General features: G+C 40.2%; 1 protein-coding gene across 1 annotated transcript in view; it reads right to left on the reverse strand.

The window, feature by feature from the left end:
* Positions 1–2,670: 2,670 nt before the first annotated feature.
* Positions 2,671–22,457, reverse strand: part of ankrd13b (ankyrin repeat domain 13B) — a 70,402-nt gene continuing 50,615 nt past the window's right edge. Inside the window, exons 11-15 of the mRNA XM_088345544.1 lie at positions 21,798–21,955; positions 20,060–20,248; positions 18,219–18,382; positions 15,598–15,674; positions 2,671–11,293 (exon numbers count right to left, since the gene is read on the reverse strand). Coding sequence (XP_088201670.1) covers positions 11,089–11,293; positions 15,598–15,674; positions 18,219–18,382; positions 20,060–20,248; positions 21,798–21,955 — 793 coding nt within the window. The 3' untranslated portion in view covers positions 2,671–11,088. The remainder of the gene's footprint in view (positions 11,294–15,597; positions 15,675–18,218; positions 18,383–20,059; positions 20,249–21,797; positions 21,956–22,457) is intronic.

Below are 22,457 nucleotides of genomic sequence, written 5' to 3' on the forward strand. Positions count from 1 at the left end.
CTCAGGTGTTATTTCTTTCCAAAGACGCAAGTACTTGACTGCTACCGCCATCTGCTGGAGGGATAGGAATTTCTTTTTGGGTTTTTTTTGTTTGTTTTTTTAGAAAACGGGCTTTTCGGCTCCTAGACGGGTCTTTGCCAATAATAATGGAAAAAATATTTACCAAACTAATTTGAAAGTGTATTATCCCTACATATGATTATGACCTTTATTGTTTCGGTATACAGTAAAGTTTTACATCATTTAAACTCTCAAATGGTGTACAGCACAGTATACTTAAGCAAGATGACGCCACTCATATTGACCAATCACGTGCGCCTTTGAGAGGGAGAAAGAGCTAGAGATAGAAAGATAGAGCTAAATGGACGAAGAAAGGAAAAGAACGAGAGAGAGAGAAAGTGAGGGAGGGACAGAGTAAATGCGAAGGAAAAAGAGAGAGAGGGAGAGGAATTTAAATATATTGTACAGTGATAGAGAAATAGTGAGAAGGGGAGAATAGAGAGTGAAAGATAGAGAAAGTGAGAGGAAAGGGAAAGAGGGAAATAAAAAGACCGAGAAAGTGATTGAGAAATAGGGGGAAAGAAGAGGGAAAGTAAGCGAGAGAGATAAGGAGAAAAGGAGAGAGAGTGAAATGTGAAGGACAGAGAGTGAGAGAAAGGGATGGAGAAAGAAACCCGGAGATGAGAGAGGGAAAGCAGGAGAGAGTAAAATGCGAAGAAGACAGAGTGGGATAGGGAGAGAAATAGACAAATACGGTGATTGAAAGAAAAAGAGATGATAGTGAAAGCGAGTGATTGAGAAAAGGGAATGGGGGAAAGGAGAGAGAGTGTGAAAGAGAAAGCAAAGAGAGTAAAATGCGAAGAAAAGGAGAGAGACAATTTCGAATGGAGCCGGCTCATAGGGCCGCTTCGTTCGCGATGTATCACTCGGGCGAACTGAAGCGGCGCGTCTCCGCGGGGAGTCTGTCAGCGCTGACATTTTCCCATTTGCTCCGTGTGACTAATTAAAGACTGACGAGGGGCCACCAGGGCCCCCCGTCCCTCCCTCCCCATGCTCTCTCAATTATTAACCCGGGAGACGCTGACATTCAAGTACCAGAAGAGCAGAATTAAAAGACACCACGAGCTCCTCTTGGCAGATTTGTAATTAAAGCAACTGATTTGAATGGAGGATTGGATGCTAGTTTGGTTAACAAAATGGAGAATGAAGGTTTTTTTTTCACGTGTTGTTCTGCAAAAGACAATTTAAGGATGGACTTAAACACTTTTATATTCACCCTTTGCTTACATGTGACCTAACCACGTGACGACACCATGACGGACGGCAGTAAACCGTAGTAAACAGTGGCTAGGCCAGTAAACAGTAGAAAACAAAAACACAAATAGCTATCCTAATCAACACCATTGGCAATGACTAGTGAAGGATTTTATACATTTGACTATAAAGGATTTTATACGATTGAATACAAGTTACATTTATTGAGTGCAAAGGAGATTTTCACCGAGTAGGCTATTGTTCAATGACAGGTCACGCCGTTACATGTAAATATAAATGGTCTGCATTTATATAGCGCTTTTCAAGTCAATGAAGACCTCCCAAAGCACTTTACAATGTGCTTCACACTTCACACTTACCCATTCACACACTCACACACCAATAGCGGCCATGCAGCCATGCAAGGCGCCAACCTGATTTATTGGGGGCATTAAGGATTCAGTGACTTGCCCAAGGACACTTTGACATATAGCACGGAGGAGCCGGGAATCAAACCTGCGATCTCTTGATCCCAAGACGAGCGCTCTACCTCCTGAGCTAATGCCGCCCCAAATGCGGAATATTTTGACTAGGGAATTTTGATAACATGACAGCAGGTGATGTTTTGAGAACAAGGCTCTAATGACGTAGAAAAGCTCGGTGTTGTCTTGAGTTTTCCAGACATCGCGACGCCCAGGGGGGGCCTTCCTTGGCACGCCTATGGGAGGAGTTGAGACGCCATCTTGCGGGGGAACGTGGGCCGAGAGGAGAAAACTGGAGGACTTCAGAAAAGGCTTCACAGAGACTCCGACGACACTAATTCGACTTATTCGGCCGATTCCGGTGGAGTTCACTTAGTTAAATTGTTGACGAAATCAAATCTGCTCCCGTGTGAAAATGTCGGCTATTCTTGTTCATCTTTTCCATCAAAAAACGAGCGCGCATTCTTGGGTGAAAGTAGGTTGTGTTTGGTTAATGGAGTCGGATAAATAATTTGAACAATTTGGTAAACGATACATTTTAATATTTAATTCCCAACACTAGTCAAACGAATATTGTGCAGCTGTCGTATCAGGTGGCGCTATTTAGAGAAACTGAGATTAGCGTTTATACATTTATTTTATCCACAAATCTCACAAACCAGAATTCATTTCTTTGAATTTCTAAACTAACAACATATCATGTTATTACTATGTTATTACTCTGTTATTACCAGATTAAATCCGTTTACTAGAAAATCTCAATGACCCTGAGCTATTTTAAGAACAGTTCTACAAGGCACCTCAACTGTCCTAAGGGGGCACCCTGGTACCTGCAGGCACCACGTTAGAGACCCCTGCACCAAAATATATTAGTAGCCTTGTCCTTAAGTCTCCAATAACCTGAAAGAAAATAAAAAATGAATGCGACACAAACTTGTTAAAAAGTGTTCCTTTATTCTACTAGCAACCCATAAAAACATTCGGAGCCATTTAAAAAAAAAAAAAATTAAGAGGACATGGTTCTCGACAAGTTGTGCTGCTATTGCTGTGAAAAGTACTTGAAATGTATCAGTACCAAAAATGCGTTTCAGTTATTTACATTCAAAAAAGTGAGAACCTTATGGAGACAACAACATTCGCGATGCTTCCTTTTGATGGATTCGGGCAACATTTTAAGGTGCGCTTCTAACGAGCACCACCAATATGTCTGCCGAATCTTTATGCGTGTGCCGTTTTGCTAACCTTACCTTTATTCTACTAAACTTCAAAATAAAAGCATAATGTTTTAAACAGCTCATGTGTCGCAAATATGTCGAGATACGGACGTTGACGTTATTTAAGTCGTGATGTTACAATAATAAAAGTTAAAGAAATGTGACCTTTTCCCTAGATTCGGCAAAATGCCACCGTTTGAACTACATACCCCAGGATGCTTTGCACATCTCGAGACAGTGTTTTCCAACCTTTTTTGAACTAAGGTACATTAGTTTTCATTATAAAATCTCAGGGCTATCCAGGAAGTTTGAAAATTCATTCACGGCTCCATTTAATATATTTATTTATTTTCAAAAACATATTTTAAGTTTAAATTATGTTTAAAATTGACCATAGAAAGTTGTTTTTAATTGTTTGTGGTCACTGTGATTCAGCAGGTCATACGGGTTATCAATTTGTTTAACAATATTGCTTGAATTTAGGATTTGACAATATTTTTTTTAATGTTTACTATTTTTTACCTCGTATTTCTAGAAACATAACAGACATTGGAGTTAAGATCTTAGGCCCAAGACCAAAACAGGTTCTAACAAGGCCCGTAGTTTGGGTTTTGTTCGGCCAGAAAATGTCAATTATTAGGTTGGGCTTCTCTCTTGCTTATTTTATTTGTGTTTGGAGCACCGAGGTACCAAAGTACGCACTTCGGCGCTGCGCCCAATTTGGCGCTGCACCTACTTCTGCCAAAGCGCGCATTTCGGTGCCACACGTACTTCGGGGCAGCTTTGGTTCCACTTCGGGGCTTGTCCCTCAGATCAAATTAATCAGTCGGGCTCTGGTCGGGTCGGGTCAGGCTGGATTGTTTTAAGCCCGATCTTACCTCTAACAGAATACTTGGACATCTGTTGTGGAGTACCACAGGGTTCTATCCTGGGTCCAAAGTTATTTAATTTATATATCAACAATATTTTTAATGTTTCAAAACTATTGAAAATAGTAATATTTGCAGACGACACTAACATTTTCTATTCAAATGATAACTACATTGATTTGGTTACCTGTATTAATCATGAATTAATTAACCTTAAAAGAATGGATGGATATAAATAAATTATCTTTAAATCTAAATAAAACCAAAGTAATATTCTTTGGTAATCGCAAGGCAAATCAAGATTTAGAAGTAAAAATGGATGGTGCTGCCATAGACGCTGTATCAGAAATTAAGTTTTTAGGGGTCATAATAGACAACAGATTAAGCTGGAAAACACACATCAGACACATACAAACTAAAGTATCTAAAAGCATTTCAATAATTAATATAGCCAAATTCATTTTAAACTATAATGCATTGTATTTATTATATTGTACTCTAGTTCTGCCATACTTAACATATTGTGCAGAAGATATTGTGCAATAATTACAAAAGTTCACTACAGCCCCTTTTTATCCTCCAAAAACGAGCAATTAGAACCATACACAGGGTAGGATATCGGGAACATCCTTATATTTTATTCCTGCAGTCCCAATTATTAAAATTTGATGATTTAGTAAAATTTTTCACTTCACAACTGCTATTTAAAGTCAACAAAAACATAGTGCCAGAAAACATCCATAAAGTATTCATTCGAAAAGAGGGAAATTATAATTTAAGGGTCTGTAGTGAATTCATAATCCCAATGTCACGGTCGCCATGGCGACCAGTCTGCCGCGCCCCCGAACTCAGGCTGAAGCAGATCAGTTGATTGCTGGTCTGCTACTTAAGGCTGGGTTGTGGGTTTGGCGGGCGCTGGCTCATTACACATTCCCCGGTGTGCTATGCCTTGTCCTGTTTTAGTTTTTAAAACATTTTCCGTCTGTTATGCCCTGTCCTGTTGAGTTCGTGCCGGAGGAACTCTGTACCGTTCTGTTCTGATTGTAAGAATGTTTTTGTTTGTCTTGTCCCTGACTTTTGGACAACTTTTATTTTGTTAAATAAAACTTATGGATCGTCACGCAATTGAGTTCTCCCTTCCTGCCTCCTGCCTCCGTTCTGGTCCGATCACTCCTTCCACTCCACTCCGCCTCGTGACACCCAAAGGTGAGAACCACCTGGAAAAGTATGTGTGTGTCTGTGTGTGGAGTCAAGCTTTGGAACGGTTTGCAAGACGAGACCAAACGGTGTCCAACTATTCACTTGTTCAGGTTTAGATACAAAGAAACCTTCCTGGCGGAATACAGAGATGAGGAGGGTGGGGTATGAGTGGTGCGGGAGATTGGGAATAGTGCGTCTAGTTAACTTTGTGTTATTGTTGCTATTCTTATACCATAACTGTTATTATAAATATCATTACAATTGTTGTTATATCATTGGTATATTAGGTGGGGAAGATGAAGGGGTAGGCAATATAATATATATTACTTCTTGCTACCCCTTTTCGAACATATTATGCAACATTATTTGTTGTTGCGTTATTGTTTTTGTTCTGTTTTTTATTTAGATGTTCGAATAAAGTTTTCATTCATTCAACAGACATTTTCAGAATCTAGTACGCCACCAGAGGGCGCCAACCAGGGCTTGTGGAACTGAGCACACCTGTGCCCAAACCTTGAGCCTTTATAATGACTACTTGGACAGCACACGGGGTCAGGTCATTGCCATCGCATTTGACCCTTTCATTCTGTCGTCTGTTATCATGTCAGGTTTGGATTTTGGTTCTAATTTGGACACTTTGCTAGTTGTTTTTACACCTGGTTTGTTTTTGTTTCTGTTTTGTGTTATTAAATACCATCCTTTGTTGAGCACACCGGCCTCCCTTCCGGCTTCACTGCTTTTGGGTCGACAAAACGTGACTGAACTCTTCCAGCGGGGTCCTTTGGTGGTTGGGTCATTCAGTCAAGTTTTGTGGAGGTGGACCCAAAGGCAGGGGGATCAGATTAGAAGCATTTCTTTTTTGCAACAACAAATTCAGACATAGACAAAGCCCCAAAATGGTACACTACTGGTTGAAAAACACTGCTCTTGGCCAATAGGAATGCACCCCTATTTATACGCAGACGTATTGGAAATGCTGCATTTATGGACGGTGGTTATTTGAATCAGATTTGAACACAGTAAGATAAGGAACTGAAAGCATTTTCAGGCAAATGGCAGATTCAAATAAATGTTTTTGGGGTTTAACAGTCATTTCAGTTGAATAAGTATGTTGTAAATCTAGTAAAGCACATTTTACAATTGAAGGTGTCATTGCGGAATAATGACAGATTGAAGCCTTTCAAGGAAGTGGACTATTTTTTTTTCCCCTGAATTTGTAACCTATATCCTTAAAGGGACACTGTGTAATATTTGATCACTAGATGATGGAAAGATTTGCTACCACGCACAAGGAAAAATCAAACTATGGAGACTCAAAGTGACCAAACAGCATCCATTTTTTGTCCTCTTTTTTTTTTATGCTCAGCCTTTTGCAAAGTTTGGGTGTTTTAGGGTACGCTTAGCAGCAAGACGGCAGACTGTGATTCAGCCGCCTCTAGGTAGTGCAAAGAAAAACGAGTGCTACAAAGCACAAGGGATATTACAAACTATGGAGACTCAAAGTGACCAAACCGCACTATTTTACGTTTCTTTTTTTTTTTGCCTAGCCCTTTGTAAGGAAAGGCAAAAATTGAAATTAAAGGGAAAAGAAGAAAAAAATGGATAAAAGAAAGAGAAGAGGAAGGAAAAAAAGAAAAGGGAGAGGGAAAAATACAAGGTTTTTGAGTCTTTGGGTAACCGTGCTAACAAAATGGCCGACAATCGTGTCATGCCCTCTCTAGGTGAGTTGTGTAAAAAAAATGGTTATTTAAAATAAAATGATGAATAGCGTTTCCTTTACCACTAGGAGGTTTTAAGTCAGGGGTCTCAAACTCACGGCCCGGGGGGTAATTGTGTCCCGCAGGGTGATAGTTTGAGGCCAAAGTTTTAATATGAATGTCCAAAGGGACAGTGTGTATTATTAAGCGCCTCCCGGTGGGGAAAAAAAAACTATTTAGATTAGAGATTTGAAAAATAGGCAATACTGATAGGTAGAAAAATCTGCCTTTATTTTACAATTAATTAATCTCACTGAGACAGAGCTGACACCGTTGACATCTTGTTTCTGCAGGTACCTCAAAAAACAGAACAAAACTGTCTCCTTGTTTTTTGCTTAGCTTTTTTTGTTTTTGTTTTTTCTTTTTCTCTCGTTTTCATCCTTTTCTCTTCTTTTTTCATCTTTCTTTGTCTTTTCCCCCCCTTTTCCACCATTTTCTTCCTTTTTTGCCCATTATTTTCTATTTCCTTTTTCCTTTTTTTGTTGCAAAAGGCTGAGCAAAAAAAAGAAGAACATTTGTCACTTTATATCCCTGTAGTTTGTCTTCTTCCTTTTTAGCACTCGTTTTCAGTCGGACAGCAGAATAAAGCAATGTCTAGTGGTCAAATAATACTCACTGTCCCTTTGACGCATATTACGGATTCATTTATTACAGATAGATTAATTTTCACGTTAATTCTCGATCTTTTTGATTTTTACATCTTTTTTTGCCTTGTATTTTTTTTTATAGATATTCAAGAACTGTGGATTTTTTTTTCTTTAATCAGAAGTTTTCCTGTGGAAAACCCAATTCGGCTCAACTTGACCCGGACCCTAGCTCGGGCGGCCCTCAAGTCAATTGAGTTTGAGACCCCCGTCCTCAGAAATATGTCCTAAGTAATACACAATGTCCCTTTAAGTTCTAAGGGACGTTCTCAGGTGCAAGGTTGACTTCTCACTTCCATTGACGTGTCCTAAAAAAGTACTACAAACATTTACCACTTTTGTTATAGTGCACAAAAACATAACATTGTGCTTTTTTTTAAATCAAGTGAAAAAAAATTCCCATTACAGACGCTCCCCTACTTACGAACATTCGAGTTCCGAAAAACGGTAGATACGAACTTTTTTTTCGGGATGTCGAAAAAATATCCGGACATTGCTGTGAGTTAGATTTTGTATTGAGAGCACCTTAACTCGAGTACAGGACATTACTGTAGTGCTTCTTTCCAGCGGGTGGCGCTGTGAGAGGTCACCCAGCACCCACACCGAAGAAGAATTCTGGCTTCCATTTCCTAGTTTGTGTGTAAACATTCTATACTGTATGTTAAATATCTCGTGCATCCATTTATTATGGTTGGTGTGAAGTAGAGGAGAGCCGTTTCTTCTGAAATAAAAGTGGAATAAGAAAGCTTGATGCGGTTGAGAAAATTGTTGGAGCGCCTTTTTTCAGCCATTTTTTACCACAGAGGAAAAATGAGCCTATCTCTTGAAACGCATCATCCAAAAGTAAGTTAAACTCAACCTTATTTATCTTGATAGAGCATATTATTTTATGAAATGGTTATTTTTTTAGTATAAAACAATACAGGTTACTTATACAAACCTTAAACATACAAAATATAGCACTGAAGCAACTTCAATTTACGAACAATCGTCCGTAGTTCGTAAGTAGGGCAGCGTCTGTATCATGAGTTTCAAAACGTTATCTTGCTTTTTTTCTCATATCTAGTCCTTTCACCGTATCAAAAGATAACATTAGCACGGTGACGTCCGGGTATAGTAAATGACATCAGAGTTTTGTGCGGTACTCAACAACTGAATGCTCCTGCAGTTCAATTTGTGCTCTGGTTCGACGATACCTTCCCAACTCCGCATTCCACAAAACATCCAAGCAAAGTGTAAATACAGTACATTAAAATTTTGTGCAAGTAAATCAAAAACATCCAAGGTACTTATTACCAACCACCAGGCGACTCTTCTTATACTCATCGAAACTACAGGTTGGGTGGAAACTCAACATTCACATGACACCTCTGCTGAGAGACGAATGAAGCTTCGTGAAGCACTTTGTGGTTTCCCGACTGATTCAATTGAAAATCCCTTTTTGTTTTTTGTTTAGCTTTAAAATGGGGAGAATAGAACAGGCCTGCTTCAAACGAAAACCTGAGAAAGATGAAAAAACTTCCGACCGCGGGTAAGTAACTTTTTTTTCGGAGTATAAGTCGCAACAGGTAAAAATGTTTAATTAAGAAGAAAATGACATGTAGAAATCGCATTCGGAGTATAAGTGGAATTTTTAGAGGAAATCTATTCGATAAAATCCAACACTAAAAACACATAAGTCATCTTGAAAGGCGATTTAAAATAAAAATAAAATGGAGAACACGGTATACTGACGGTACACGTATGTGCAGGATTTTAAACATCTGATTTGCCCCTATGTCCCGGTCCGAAGCCTACGATCTGAGAGTGCCGGTCTTCTGGTGATCCCAAGAGCAAAGAAGTGTTCTGCTGGTTCGAGAGCGTTCTCCATCCGGGCACCGGTGCTGTGGAATGCTCATCCCTCTGAGATCCGATCTGCAACCTCAGTGGAAATGTTTAAATCTAAGCTTAAAACTCACTTCTACTCCATAGCATATGAATAACCTACTCTTCTCGTCGGCTGAAAAATAATATAGTGTAATAATCTGTGAAGCCCTTTGAGACTCTTCGTGATTTAGGGCTATACAAATAAAAATGACTTGACTTAAATTGACTCATATACCCTAATAGCTCTTGTGAATTAGTGTGAAAATCACGCGTGAAGTGATATATGGTTATAAACATTTAAAACTCTGTCATGATTACTCGTTGCACTGCTGGTTGCCTGATTGGTTTTCCCTCCTATTTAAGCTCAGTGCTCTCACTTGCCCTTAGTCAGTCCGCCAGCAAACCTCTCTTTTCACAAGCATTTTTGACTCTGACTCCCGTCGGTCCCGTTTTGGCACCCGTTTTCTACTCGTCCGTTCCTGATTTCCCCGTTTGTCTCCTGCTACGACCCGTTTTTTTTACCTCGACCACATTCTGATCTCCCGTCCCGGCTAACGACCTGTTTTTCTGTCTAACTACGCTACGATCTCCCACTCTGGAAAATCCACTTCCACATTCAGGACATGTTCCGATCCCGTGAGCGGCTTGCTTGCCGCGCCCAGCGAGCACCGGATCCTCTATATTTCAATAAACCTGTGAGTAACGTTACACATCTGGGTCCTCCTTTTGTTCTGGTCGTGACAAACTCAATGATATATTAATGTCTTCATAATTTCACATATAACTCTCACTGCAGTATAAGTCGCACCCCCGGCCAAACTATGATGACAAAACAGCGATTTATAGTCAGGAAAAATCGGTACACTTACTTGCGCGCACGACACGATGGAGCTTCTTTATGAAGCCCTTGTGCTTTTATTTGTTTTATGTTATTTTTTTATTTACTTTTGTAAATGACAGTCTGGGTTTGAAATGTCATTAGTTTCCACTGGACCTGTCTTATTTTTTTCAGCCAAGAACACCATCTGAAACAGTGGTCTGAAAACTTGGCACAGGGGCCGATTGCGGCCCCCAGCATGATAGTTTGAGGCCCCCTCTTAAATATGAAAGTTGTCGCTGAATTCTGACAGGCCACCAAAAATGATTGCTAAAAACACAATGGACAAAATACGGAGACTCAAAATGACAAAATGCAGCTTATTACTTCTGAAAAGATGAAAAATAAGAGAACAAAGAGATAAGTCAAAAATAAAAGATCAAAAGAAGAGCAAAATGTAAAAAAGAAATAAGACAAAAAGTAACACTTGAGAAATAAGAAGTAAAGAAAAAGAAAAACATTTTGTTTTCTGTTTTTGTTTTTTTTATCTCTTTAATTGCTTCCTTTTCTTTTTGTTATTTCTCCATTTTCCTTTTTTGTTTCTTTTCCCCTGCTTTTATTTTATTCCTGTTTTCATTTTTCCACTTTCTTTTTTCCTCACTATTTTTCATTCCTGTTAAAAAATACTTTTCCCATCTCTACATTTTTCTTTTTGTCTTTCTTTGCTGGGTAAAAATGGCAAGAAAACTGACATAGTGGATTTTATAGTCAGACCAACTGAGAAGTGCTTCATGAAGCTTCCTTTTCCTGTCACTACTATTACACGCTATTATTGGTTTTGATTGGTCTCTTCCTTTGGTGGTCGTACAGGACTCAGAACCGTAATTCCATTCGTAACTCTCGTTTTAATTATCATTATCCTGACACCATCAACATCATAGGTTTAGAAATGTAAAACAATCTCCTTTTCTCCACTAACGTGAGCTCACTTCTCCATGAGTGAAAGTTGGATGATGTGCAGCAGTTCTTCATCTTCCTTCCGCCGCCGAAATTCTGCTTCCTCCTGTTCTCGGGCCGACATCGCCATGGCGATGCGCAGTTGCTCATCGTAACGGCAGCCGCTGGAAGCCGCCTTCTTGGACGGGGTGGACGAGAGGCTGGAGGGGGAACGTGGCTTCGTCTGGGGAACTCTAGGAGGGACGAAACCAGAGAAGGACCAATTTGAGGCAATGCTTTTCAATTATTTTCTGTCACGCCCCCCCCTTGGAAGAAGAAAACCTCTCCATCCTTCCAAGACCCGCCCTCTCTGGACTATGAATGGTATGGATCATTTTTCTGCCTATCAAACGCTGTGCTGCCCCCTAATGTAGTGGAGGTGTAATGCCAGGGTACCTACACCCTTTTCATGGTGAAGATCAAGCACTTTTTAAGCACTTTCAAACCCAATTTTCCAATTTCTGCTGTACCATTAAAAGAAAAAATCTGGTGTGAATCATCTACTTTGCAGGGACACATACAGTGGCCCCCTTTAACTTTGTGACCTTTTGCCACATTTCAGACTTCAAACATAAAGATATAAAACTGTAATTTCTTGTGAAGAATCAACAATGAGTGGGAGATAATAATCACACACTTTATTGGATATTTAAACTTTTTTAACAAATAAAAAACGAAAAAGTGGGTGTCCAAAGTTATTCAGCCCCTTGACTTTCAGTGCAGCAAACTCCGCCCAGAAGTTCAGTGAGGACCTCTAAAGGATTTAATGTTGATCTAAATGACTAACGATGATAAAAGGAATCCACCTGTGTGAATTCAAGTCTTTGTATAAATGCACCTGCACTGTGATAGTCTCATAGGTTTGTTAAAAGCGTAGAGAGCATCATGAAAAACGAGGAACACACCAGGAATGTCCGAGATACTGTTGTAGGCCGAATAGTTTCGCAAGCCACTGTAAATCTGCAATTTACATATCTGAATTTTAATCTCGCGTGTCCATTTATCGAAGTATGATTTTCAGATCTTGTGTAAATCGCAAATATATTCGTTATTAAGACAATATTCTCTCCACATTAGGATGTTGAGTAAAATATGTAGCTTAGATTTTCAGGAAGTTCTTCCCATTATATCTTACCCCCAGGAAACGCTGTCTAAATTTTTTTCCTTGGCACATAATAAATGCCCATAATTGATAAGTAATCCTTGCACTAATACACTTTTCATAGTGCCCTGTTTAGGTGCAGCATGCCCCTGTCCTCTGGGACAAATCCATACAAACTAATACCAGCTGCTGTTACTCAATAGGGAAGAAGAAAAGTGTACTTTTTACGCATACTTGTTGAGGCACATGACAACAATTTCAAGCATTTACAAGCACTTCACCCCAAATTCAATCACTTTTAAATCAAGCATTTTAAATGATCTTAAGCACAAACCCTAGATTTTACTTCATTCTAGTAGAGTAAAAAAATGTATCCGATGTCCCGGCCCGTTATTTAAGAACCACCAATTTGAGTTAAGGAAGAGGAAGTATCTTTTTTGTGCGTAACCATCCGCCACTCTCCAAACAGGGAAGACAGTGAGAGGAAAGATAACAGGGCAAAGTCAACATCTGGACACAGTGAAAGCAGGAAACTGTCATCTCCTCTTCTTGCTTTCCAAACACGAGTGCGTGTGTTCGTAGGGAACGCGGGAGAGGTAGAAAAATACAGGATGTGAGGCAGGGATGGTTGGAAAGATGAAAAGACTGCCAGAATAACAATGGAGTTAAGCGGTAAAACAGGAAGGGAGAGAGCATTGGCGAAAGGTTTGAATGTATTAATACCGTATTTTACGCACTAAAAGATGCTCCTAAAAAACACAAATGGGCCACAAATCCGCTACCGTATTTTCTGGCTTACGAGTCACAATTTTTTTCATAGTTTGGCGGGGGGTGCGACTCAACTATATCTTCCGATGGAGGAATCTGCCAAACTAAATTGTGGAAATTTGGAGGCCTGCCTCGCTGACATAAAAGAGTGGATGTATCTCAATTTCTTGCGCCTTGACTCTGAAAAGACTGAAATGTTAGTTATTGGTCCATTTAAATGCAGTGACTTGTTCTCAAAAACTGCTCTGAACATTGACAAACGTAAGATCACCCAGAATGCCTCAGTTAAAAATTTAGGTGTCATATTTGACCCCGATCTGTCCTTTCAAACACTCGTGAAGAATATTACTAGAAAAGCTTTCTTCAATCTTCGCAACATTGCTAAAATCTGCTGTCTCAGTCGGATAAGGAGATTATAATTCATGCGTTTGTTACCTCCTGTCTCGATTACTGTAATGCACTACTCTCCGGTCTCCCGAAGCCCAGAATCAAGAGCCTTCAGCTGGTACAAAATACTGCTGCGAGGCTTTTAACTAAGACAAGAAAGTTTGATCACATTACCCCGATTTTAGCTAACCTGCATTGGCTCCCTGTTAGCCTAAGATGTGATTTTAAGGTTCTGTTGGTATTATACAAAATCATACATGGACTTGCTCCCCCATATCTTTCAGATTTGATTTCCCCCTATGTTCCGGTCCAAAGCCTTCGTTCTGAAAGCGCTGGTCTACTAGTGATCCCAAAAGCCAAGAAGTGTTCCGCAGGTTCGAGAGCTGGGGAATGCTCTTCCCCCTGAGATCCGATCTGCAACCTCAGTGGAAGTGTTTAAATCCAAGCTTAAAACACACTTCGACTCTATAGTATATGAATAACCTATATATATATTTTTGTTGACAATATCTCTGTACAATTTGTAATTGCAACATCCATTGCATCATGGTCATCCTGAAAGGGGGATTACCACATGTGCGGTCCCTTCTAAAGGTTTCTTCATTTTCCTCATGTTGAGGTTTTTGAGTTTTTCCTTGCCCTCATGTTGGTTTCAGATCAGGGGATGGTGTAATAATAGTCTAAAATAATAGTCTGTGCAATAACCTGTGCAGCCCTTTGAGACTCTTTGTGATTAAAAATGACTTGACTTGACTTATACTCTGGTGAAAGCCCTGTGTTGATCATTTTAACCTTGCTGGTCATGCCGAAAAATGTCCCCCTGTGTCAAATGCCCCTCCTAGCATACGTCATTTGCATGGACATCATTAAAATAATTTGTATCTCATTGTAATAGAACAGTAAAGTGCAGAGCATGATCACTTTTTGAGCAAGTTGAAAATACTTACGGAACTTTGGAGAAATGACACCAGGTTTTCTTACCAATCACGAATGTTCAGAAGATAAGGTGTCATTTCGCCATTGTAAATATTTTCAACTAGCTCAAAAGGGATGTCTTTAAAAGGTTAAATGTTCTGTGCTTTACTGTACCCGAAAATGAGATGCAGAGCCGTTTTAGTGACGTTTGTACTAGCGACGTATGCGCCCACCCTGCTAGGGGGGACATGTTACGCAGGGGACATTTTTTGGCACCACACCGTATTTTATAAGAACAACTGAACAAAAATGGCACCCAAAACAATACTCTGCAGATAATAAGCTGGAAATAGTGACATATGCAGCCGGAATGCAGAAAGATCTAGTGATTTAGAGTAAAAATAATAGTTTGGTAAGCATATTATTTGTGCTTTACTATGTTACGTCGTTAATTGATTCAACAGGTATGCTGCTCATGTAACGTTATAGATAGATAGATAGATAGATAAAACCACTCTATAATGCAACCAAGTGTGTAATATCAAAGTTTCCAACAAGGAAAAATGGATTGGAGTGACTGAGTTCGTAAAGTGTTTCTCAATCAGTGTGACCCATCTGCTGCCACCTACTGGGAACAAAAGACTGTAAAATGTATTATGCTAAAAAGTGGAACACTTTTTAGAATGATCGTCAATTTCCTGTCACCAATTAGATGAAATAGGACATTTTTCCTGGAGCACCCTGGACAAGGTCTTTTTTGAATCACTGGTTAACATAAGGGCAGCATGGCGGCGCAGTTCTGAGGTCATGAGATGGAACCTCCTGTGTGGAGTTTGCATGTTCCCCCCAACGCTTGTGTGGGTATCCTCCGGGCACTCCAGTTTCCTCCCACATTCCAAAAACATGCATGTCAGGTTAAGTGGCCGGTCAAAATTGTCCCTAGGTGTGAATGAGCGGGTGAGTTGTCTGTCTCTGTGTGCCCTGCAACTGGCTGGCAACCAGTTCAGGGTGTCTCTGCCCACTGCCCGAAGATAGCTGGGATGGGCTCCAGCACCCTTCGCGACCCTACTGAGGATAGGCGATGCAGATAATGGATGGATGATTATCACAATAGCCTGTCTCGGCAAGTTAAATGCTAAAAACAAAACTAGATAGGAATTACTATACTTTTACTTCAAACATTTTTCTGAAGGCAACAAGCTTCGTGACTTTTCAAATAAAAGGAGTGTGCCTTGGCTCACAGGAGATTGAGAAACACGGAATTGACGCACTTGGATATTTGGTGAAAGGACAAATAAGACAATCTTTGTGCATTGATTGGCTGACCTTTCCTGGCGACTTGGGTCACAAGAGAAGGGGTGTGTTCCTGGCTTGCTATTGGTCAGCGCCTCCCAGATAGTCACCTACAGAAAAAGAGTCAATAAACATGATCAATAAACCTTGTGAGGTCTGTTGTTCTCATTGATGCGTAACATGTTCTAAAACAGAGGATGTAGCGCTAAAAAATCGCAGAAGACTTGGTGCAGGTGAAGCTTCACATCAGTCTACTTTTTACTGTATATACTGACATATAAACTGCCGGCTTATTTGAGTATAAAACAAAATGGAAACTAGGGGGCGTCAAAAAGACATAGATATCCAAGTCAGGCCCTCTGTTGGTTTAGCTCAAACCTTGTATGCCAGACTACCTCACCACCTGCTTGCCTGGCCTCGGTATCTCAGCAGGATTGTAATTGAAAGGGTCCACGTCTCATTTTATCGTGATTCAGTGTGCTTGTATTCCCTTTGAGGATATAAATGGGTCACGAGGACGTTGGTGATAAAGAAAAATGAAAAACAATCCACACCTTTAAAGAAAATATCCAACAAAATCGTCAAGCCTGCTCTCCAGACAAAAGCTAATTCTTCACCGCATTTTTTTTTACTGTTTCACGTTTGATGATTTGATACTATCGATTAAATAGTAATTCCAGAGTTTGTGTTCCATTTCAACAAATACATCACTTAAAATGTGTTTCATTCACTCCCGCAGTTACTTAAAATCAATGAATTTATTATCATTTATATTAAAACGTAATTTCTGTAGTCAACAATGGTTTCAAAAACAGGTGTGAGCAGAGTTCTTGTGTAAAAATGCCACAAAATACTGCAAAGGAGAAGAATATGGATGTTTTTACCTTTATTGATATATGACAGCTATTTGACCACCCAGCCCTACCACTCACCCAAGCAAAATGCTCTGGGTGCTTGGTTGGCAGTTCTGGGTGTTTAGATGTTTCTGTGGGTTTTCATCATAAAGTGTCTGAACAGTGAAAACATTTTTTAACGACTTTCCATAAACAGAATCCCATGAAGATGTACAGCCAAAACAGGGTCTGTTGGTGTAACACCATGACAGTAAATCGTAGAAGAGTTTCTGCCCTATATATTCTAAATCAAACCATTTAATTACTATGCTGTTTGAGCTTCACATAAACCAAAATTGAAATGATAGAGAGAAAATTGGTACTTATTTGATCTCCGAGCCAGATGTACTCATGAAAAGAGCCACATTTGGCTCACGAGTCATACAGTGGTGTGAAACGTTATTTGTCTCTTTCTTGATTTCTGTGTTTTTTGCATATTCATCACTCTCACAGGTTTCAAATCATCAAACCAATTTTAATATCACACAGGGATAACCCGAAAAAATACAAAATGCAGTTTTGAAATGTTGATTCCATTTATTAAGTCACTTATCTGGTCCCATGTGAAAAAGTAATTTACCCCTGAACCTAATAGCAGGTTGGACCACCTTTGGCAGCTAAAACAGAAATGAAACGTTTATGATAATTGGTAATGAGTCTTTTACAACACTCTAGAGGAATTTTGGCCCACTCTATTTTGCAAAATTGTTTTAAATCTGCCATATTGGAGGGTTTTCTAGCATGAACTTCCCTTTTAAGATCACACCACATCATCTCAACTGGATTCAAATCCGGACTGCGTCCCCTTTTGGACAGTACCCAAACGTACCAATTCACCATGAACTATAATAAAATCTGATAACATGGAGGTTTGAATGTAATTAAAACATCCAAGCCAATGTATCGGTAAAATAATGTTCTCACTGTACGTTATTATGTCGATTGGAGGGACATTCTCAAGTACAGACCATTACGCAAATTTATCATTTCTTTGGCTTTCTAACAAGTTTAGCAACCTCAAAGGCCGTTACCCGATACTGCGAGTATCGGATTACTAAAACCACGTCCGTAGAGGCATGATCTGGTTAAGCGCCCCTTATCCATATAAGGAGAGGAGCTGATCGATACCTCGCTCTCTTTTCCAAATTGACGAGCATTATAGCGGGAAACTTTCTCTTTATGCTAGTAACTTCCAGAATGTCCGCGGTCGAAAACTCCCATAATCTCCGGCGCCTTTTTTTGTCCGATCATTAATTCTCTGTGTTATTAAATTGTGTGTGTTATTTTCATCGGCCTGGTTCATTGATCCCATTTTTTCAAGTAATAAGATAATTACATTTGTATCTGTGTAGGAAATTCTAGCATCCTTCAGAGAAATAAAAATATTTATGGTGGAGCACAAGCAACACCTAGAGGTAAATTTGTTAAGAATACAGTAATTTGGTTCAATTCTAATGATTTTCAGAATCAAAGCAAGGAAAATCACAACATTGGGTTATCTCTTGTATGATATTAAATTGGTTTAATTATCTAAAGCCTTTGGGAGTGATAAATATGCAAAAAAAAAAAAAAAAAACATAAACCAGGAAGGGTTTAAATACTTTCTCACGGCACTGTAAGTGTTTCTCTGTTTCAACACACCCAAAAAAAGGAACAATATGTCAATGTACAGCTGTACGTTTTACAGTATAGAAAATGTCAGCGAGGAAGGAAAGTGTTTTTCAAAGAACCTGCTGGAATGCAGGATTGGTTGCCAGTCACCTGATCGTATTCGGAGCCAGCCTCCAGCAGGCTCTGCTGAATAGCAAACTGAAGCAAGTCCTCCTCCTCCTCCCTCATGCTGTCTCCCTGCTTGCCTCTGAGCAAGGTGTATCCTGACGGGGGCTCAAACACGCAGGGGGGTATCTCGCCGGCTCGACAGGACACTGCGCACATGCGGGGTGGGGAAGGGGGGGTCAAGGGCAAGAGGTGAAGAAGGCATTTACAGACAATGACACTCGAATGGGAGATTGAAAGAGTGAAAATCTAGTGGTTAAATATTATACATCAGTGGTTTGCAACCTTTTCTGTATCAGAAAATGGTTTAATGGCTGACTTGATTCTCGCGGACTGACCCATTATTGACATTAGTAACTCGAATGGATGTGCACCATTGGAGCATCGCCCACGCCAAGACGTAACAACCACTTTGATATTCAATGTTGTTCTGGTCTACTCGAGCCAAAAAGAGAACTGCAGGTTCAAGAGCGTTCTTCATCCGGGCCCTGCTGCTGTTGAATGCTCTTCTCCCTGAGATTCGATCTGCAACCTCATTGGAAATGTTTAAATCTAAGCTTAAAACACACTTCTATTCTATAGCATGAATAACCTATACTTTATGTTGACAATAGCTGTGTATTATTTGTTATTGCAACATCCATTGCAGCCTGGTCATCCTGGAACGGGGATGACCTCATGTACGGTCCCTTCTCAAAGTTTCTTCATTTTCCTCATGTTGAGGTTTTTGAGTTTTTCCTTGCCCTCGTGTAGGTTTTAGATCAGGGGATGGTGTAATAATAGTCTGTGGTTTGCAATAATCTGTGGTCTGTGCAGCCCTTTGAGACTCTTTGTTATTAAGGGCTATACAAATAAACACGACTTAACTTGATTTGTTCTGGGAAAGTGGAATGTCTTTCTTGGAAAAACTACTTCATCCCAAACGAAACCATTACAACCACTCTCGCTTTGCTCAAGGGTGATATTAATAACGACAACAATAATAAAAACAATAATAAGTCTAAATCAACAGTGTAATCACGAGACCATTGGATCTCAACTCTTCTGACTTTACAAGCGCCAACCCAAATCAAAAACAAATTCCACTTCTGAAATGTATCAAATGAAAGGATTGTTCAGTTTAAAGCAGATGCAGTAGAATATATTGGGACGGTGCTGATTGACAGAACAGGAAAAAGAGATCGGGCATGGCATTATCGCCATCTACTGTGTACTTGACCCTTCGTTTTATCTTTTTCTTAAATGTAAATGTAAATGGTCTGCATTTATATAGCGCTTTTCAAGTCAATGAAGACCTCCCAAATGTGCTTCACACTTTTCCCTTTTACACACTAACTAACCGATAGCAGCATCAGGCATGCAAGGCAACTACCTGCTATCAGGGGCATTAGGGATTCAGTGTCTTGCCCAAGGACACTCTGACATATAACACGGAGCCGGGAATCAAACCTGTGACCTCTTGATCCTAAGACGAGCGCTTTACCTCCTGAGACAATGCCGCCCCTTTCTTAGAAAAGACCCACTGAAAATGGGTCGGCGACCCACTTTTGGGTCCTGACTCAGCAGCTGAGAAATACTGCACTGGACCACTAAGGATCTGGATGATTTAGGAAATTGCATTAGTTTTTATCTGATCGTCACTTTACTTTTACTCACAGTGCCATATTGTACAACATTGTTTGGCTGAACTATATCCCATAATGCTCCATTAAAACAAACACCGTGAAGAAAATTACTGTGATAATGTGATCAAATTAAATGTCTTTTACCCTGTAAAAAAATCATCAACATAAAAGTCAAACTGCTTCTCAGAGTGTGTTGCTCACTGGTCGAGCTGGAGCTGGAGACACTGGAGGAGTCACTGCCCGGTGAGGGGGTGTCGGTTCTCAGGGTGTACCTTTGCCCGCCACCCTCCATGGCTGCTTCGTTGTCTGGTCGTCCGCTTGCACCCTCCTCACAGCCGTTCAGATTGCTGAAGGTGATCCTGGCGTTCAGGATGTGGTAGATTGGAATCTCTGCCGGAATTAAAGACATTTTTACCGTTTATTCCAAAATACAAAGCCCACTAAACTAAAAGCCGGATGCACACATTTAAGAAGGAATCCCTTTTTTGTACAAGCCGTACTAGATTTTAAGCCGCAGAAATAAAAATGAACTTGTTTGCGTCAATTTCATACATTTCGAAAAATTAGCAGGGAAATGTCTAGAACAGAAAAGTAACAAATTGTGCCGTGCTTAAGATACTCGTCAATCTTAGAACCATCAATCTTAAACAACTAGCAGTCAATGTTAATTAAATTGGCGATAAAACATACACATGAGTGCGAAAAAAAGAAATCTCGATATACCGTAATGACTAAAATTGAGAAGCCTGTACAATCACAACAGTCTGTAGACACGCTAAACCATCTGACGGATTTTATGTTCTCCCATCCCTTGAGAAGATAGTTATAGAGTATTGCTACTACTACATAAAAATCATGATACAAAAATGCTTAGAATATTTACAGCAAATAGTAAAGGCTGGTAGAATATTTTAATGTGGCAGCAGGTGACTAATTATCAGGTATATTTTTTTATATCAGGGCCAAACACTGTAACGTAATATTAGGCTGTTTTTACTCCGATAACTGTCAGCCCGATAATTATCGTGCACCTCACCTTAGTTAGTAACTAGTGTTGGCATGTAGAATGATTTTTCATGTATTACTTGAGATATTTGGTCAAGTCTCTATTACTTTGTGGCAAGCGCAAGGGATGGGAGTGCTTAAGATCAGTCTTATGGCTCAGCATGTGTACAAGCCAATTCAATTATTATTGACTGCTGTGCCAGCCAATTATGATTGACAGCTGCTATCCTCCCACCCCCAAAAAATCCAAATATTTCCAGACCCCTGCTTTAACAGGGGAGTTAAGGCTGAAAAGTAGCAGACAAGACCTGGCAAACAAGACAGGCATAGCCACCCAAGTCAGGCTCTGTCGGTTTGCCTCCACCCAACTCTATTTTCTATCTCGCAGACTCAAGTGCTTCAACTGGCCCCTATATCTCAGCCTCCCTCCAATGACCACAAGGCCCATGGACATACCGTACCGTGTTCCCATGCTCTTCCCTCACCCGATCTCTTCTACCTGTTCAGTCAATCAGTGCTCTCCCGATTGTGTTTGAGAGGGACCACATCTTCTTTTAATGTGTTATAGTGAGTTTTATTGCTTTTTTTAGCCATTAGTAATACATCTTAAGAAAGGTAATAATCAAGAAAAGTGGTTGCAAAATATAAAAATGGTGTACGAATGTCTGCCATTAAGGCACTGCTCAAAGGAACACCTGAGACCAGATGATGAAGGTGCTGTATCTGAGACATAGTCTTAATAATGTGCCAAACGGGGCAGGGAGCACCAACGTGTCACAGGGCCCCGATGGGCGCCACAGCTGGGTTAGATCCGCGTAAAGATCCTATTGTACGCCGCAGTGTTTAAAATGTTAAAAAAGCGGCTTGTACAACATAATTCACTGTAGTTCTATTGTATTCAGGACAAAAGCTTTTCACTTTGTTCTGCACTTACCAATTTTGACAGGAAAACCGGGCGGCAAGCGAAGCATGATGAAGTCCCGCAGCTTGGCGAACAGGGCGTTAGAAATGGCCATCAGGTCAATGATGGGCGCCACTTGTTCCGCAAGGGACAGTGGATGGGACTCGCACAACCACAGCTTCGCTTTGAATCTGGACACAAAAGAATGAATTATTTACGTTACTCTGTCGACACAAGGGAATGGGATAACTTTTTGAGTCACGTTTTAAAATATTTCTCAAAAAGTCATCTCCAAAACAGTATTAAATCAGATACCCTTGTAATACATAAGGGAAAAAATGTAGGTCCATCCAAGTTTTCTCATGTTGTTGCAGTCTTTTTAAAATAGCAGTGACGATATGCTCAATTAACCTAACATGCATGTTTTTGGAATGTGGGAAGAAAACGGAATGTCAACCAACGCAAGCATGGGGAGAACATCCAAACTCCGCACAGGAAGGCTGATAGCTGGTATGGATCCCATGACCTAACATTTTTGTTTGGCACGACGGGACAAATCTGGCCCAGGCCCCAAACATAGCTGGCCCACCCCTGCTTTAGGGCCTCGTTTGTGTGTTTTACGTCTGTACCATTTCTTTGGTGGTCATAGATCAGACAATACGCCGACGTCGGCAGTCATCGCCTCACGTGCCA

Source organism: Urocampus carinirostris, chromosome 10, assembly GCF_059441175.1.
Source record: "Urocampus carinirostris isolate Australia breed hairy pipefish chromosome 10, RoL_Ucar_1.0, whole genome shotgun sequence".
In the NCBI taxonomy this organism is placed as follows: domain Eukaryota; kingdom Metazoa; phylum Chordata; class Actinopteri; order Syngnathiformes; family Syngnathidae; genus Urocampus; species Urocampus carinirostris.